This window comes from Aplysia californica, unplaced genomic scaffold (genome assembly GCF_000002075.1).
Source record: "Aplysia californica isolate F4 #8 unplaced genomic scaffold, AplCal3.0 scaffold00325, whole genome shotgun sequence".
Taxonomy (NCBI): domain Eukaryota; kingdom Metazoa; phylum Mollusca; class Gastropoda; order Aplysiida; family Aplysiidae; genus Aplysia; species Aplysia californica.
The window spans coordinates 203,209-205,478 of NW_004797595.1; the positions used below are offsets into that span (position 1 = coordinate 203,209).

Here is a 2,270-nt window from a genome sequence, read left to right on the forward strand (position 1 = left end):
TAACTTCTGAACTATTCAAGATATCTTCAAAAAATTTGTACACAATTGATTGACTTTCAATATGTATACTCACAACCCCACCCCCAAAAAAAACCCCAAAAAACAAGCAAACCAGAATTATGATACGATGTCAAACCTTTATACTATTGCTGTTTACATCATATAAGCTAGAGTACATTGTCGCCGAGAAAATGGAGTCCAGCAAACCTATGAATGTGCGCTTAAAGCAAAGAGCTGTCATTGAGTTCTTTACTGCAGAGTAAGCTGCACCCATCGATATTCATAAGGCGAAAGAAGCTTGTCTATGGTGGAGCATGTGTAAAGGTAAAGGTACTGTTCGAAGATGGGCAAAGAAGTTCGCTGAAACCAGTCCAGCAGAGACAGATTTGCATAACCAAGCTCAATGTGGTCGTCCCAACTCTGCCAGTGATGTTCAACTCCAGGAGAGAGTGGATGAGATCATCCAAGCAAACCGACGGACCAAAGTAAGAGATATCAGTGAAATGCTAGGGATTTCTGTAGGGAGTGCTCAGTGCATTATCCATTATGTGTTGGGTTACAGGAAAGTGTGTTCACGGTGGGTTCCACACATGTCACCCGAGCTGAAATTGAACCGAAGTCAAGTTAGTGATGAACTCCTGGCTCGTTATATCAATGAAGGTGAAGCTTTCTTACGCCGTATAGTCACAGGAGACGAGACCCAGAGAACAAAATACAATAGAAAGAATACAGGTACACTGGCTTACCTAGCCCCAAAAAGTTCAAAGTTGTTTCATTTGCAAAGAAAGTGCCTATGACAGTGTTTTGGGACTGCAATGGTCTGATTCATAAGGATTTTTTTAGAACAGGGTTCCACTATCAACTCCGAACGATATATTGAGACCCTGAGAAAACTTAGAGCACGTCTGTCACGACTTCGGCTCTGGAAAAAAATGCAATTTTGGACCACGACAATGCCCTTCCACACACGAGTCGACAAACTCAAGATGCCATGAAAAGTCTCAGATTTCAAGAGACCTTACCGCACCCATCATACAGTCCAGAACTTGGTCCAACTGACTTTCCTAAGTTGAAGAAGTACCTCAAAGGAAAATGTTATGCCGATGACGATGAAGTTCAAGCTGATGTGCGTTGCTGGTTCAGAGGTAAACTACATGAATTTTTCGCCAAAGGCATGCGACAACTTTTTCGGATCTGCATCGACAAAGAAGGCGACTATGTTGAAAAGTAAAGGTACTGTCATGTAGCAGACACCCTAAGCTTTCATTTGGTGTATAACTTTTGGATGTAGCATTAGTAATAAAGAAATTATGAACTTGGAGGCAAAACTTTTTGAACGACACGTGTAGTTAACATAGGCATGTACATGAGCACGCTATTTAATGAGTTTTCATACGTCACTGGCATTGAGCTTACTTGATTGCGTCATCATCGATACCGCTAATAAAACCTAACACAAATGTCCGTCATGGGACCAGGCCAATTGCTAACGATTGATCGAGGAATTAAGACCGACTCTGAGCCAGCATCACCTGGCTTGTCTTAACTCCTCCGACCAACCACACAGCGGTGCCTGGCTTCACGTACTCCCTTCTCCTTCCGTCGGTTGTCTCCTCGACAATGATAGCCTCCGTATTGAAGTGGCAATGAGACTCGGCCTCAAAGTGTGCGAGCCTGACACATGCCGTTGTGGATCATCAGTCGATAGCTTCGGCCTACTCCCACTTTCCTGTTGTCGGAGTGGTGGTCGTCTCTCCCGACACGCCGCCATCAACGACATCGTGAAGCGTGCGCTCGGTGCATCCGGCCTACATTGCATCCTTGAAACCTCCGGCCTCGACCGGGACGACGGCAAAAGGCGGATGGTAACAACACTAAAAACAACTTACAAAAAGCTAACTTGGCTATTCTTGTAGGTAAAGAGGTAATACAAAGTATAAATATGGAGGAAAGGCGATTCATTGTAGATATTTTTCACAGACAATCCAGTTGGAGAAAATTGTGGAAGAAACAACAAGGGGAAGAATTAGGATAGAAGATGGTGATGATGATGATGATGATGATGATGATGATGATGATGATGATGATGATGATGATGATGATGATGATGATGATGATGAGGATGATGATGATGATGATGAGGATGGTGATGATGATGATGAGGATGGTGATGATGATGATGATGATGATGATAATGGTGATGATGATGATGATGATGGTTGTGATGGTGATTGTGATGATGATGATGATGATGGTGATGATGATGATGA

General features: G+C 43.1%; 1 protein-coding gene across 1 annotated transcript; it reads left to right on the forward strand.

Annotated features, from left to right (window-relative positions):
- The first annotated feature begins 314 nt into the window (after window positions 1-314).
- On the forward strand, window positions 315-1,231 carry LOC101857959. Its single transcript, XM_005102448.1, has 2 exons — window positions 315-577; window positions 1,039-1,231. The coding sequence occupies exons 1-2, from the start codon at window positions 315-317 to the stop codon at window positions 1,229-1,231; spliced, it is 456 nt and encodes a 151-aa protein (XP_005102505.1).
- The last annotated feature ends 1,039 nt before the right edge of the window (window positions 1,232-2,270 follow it).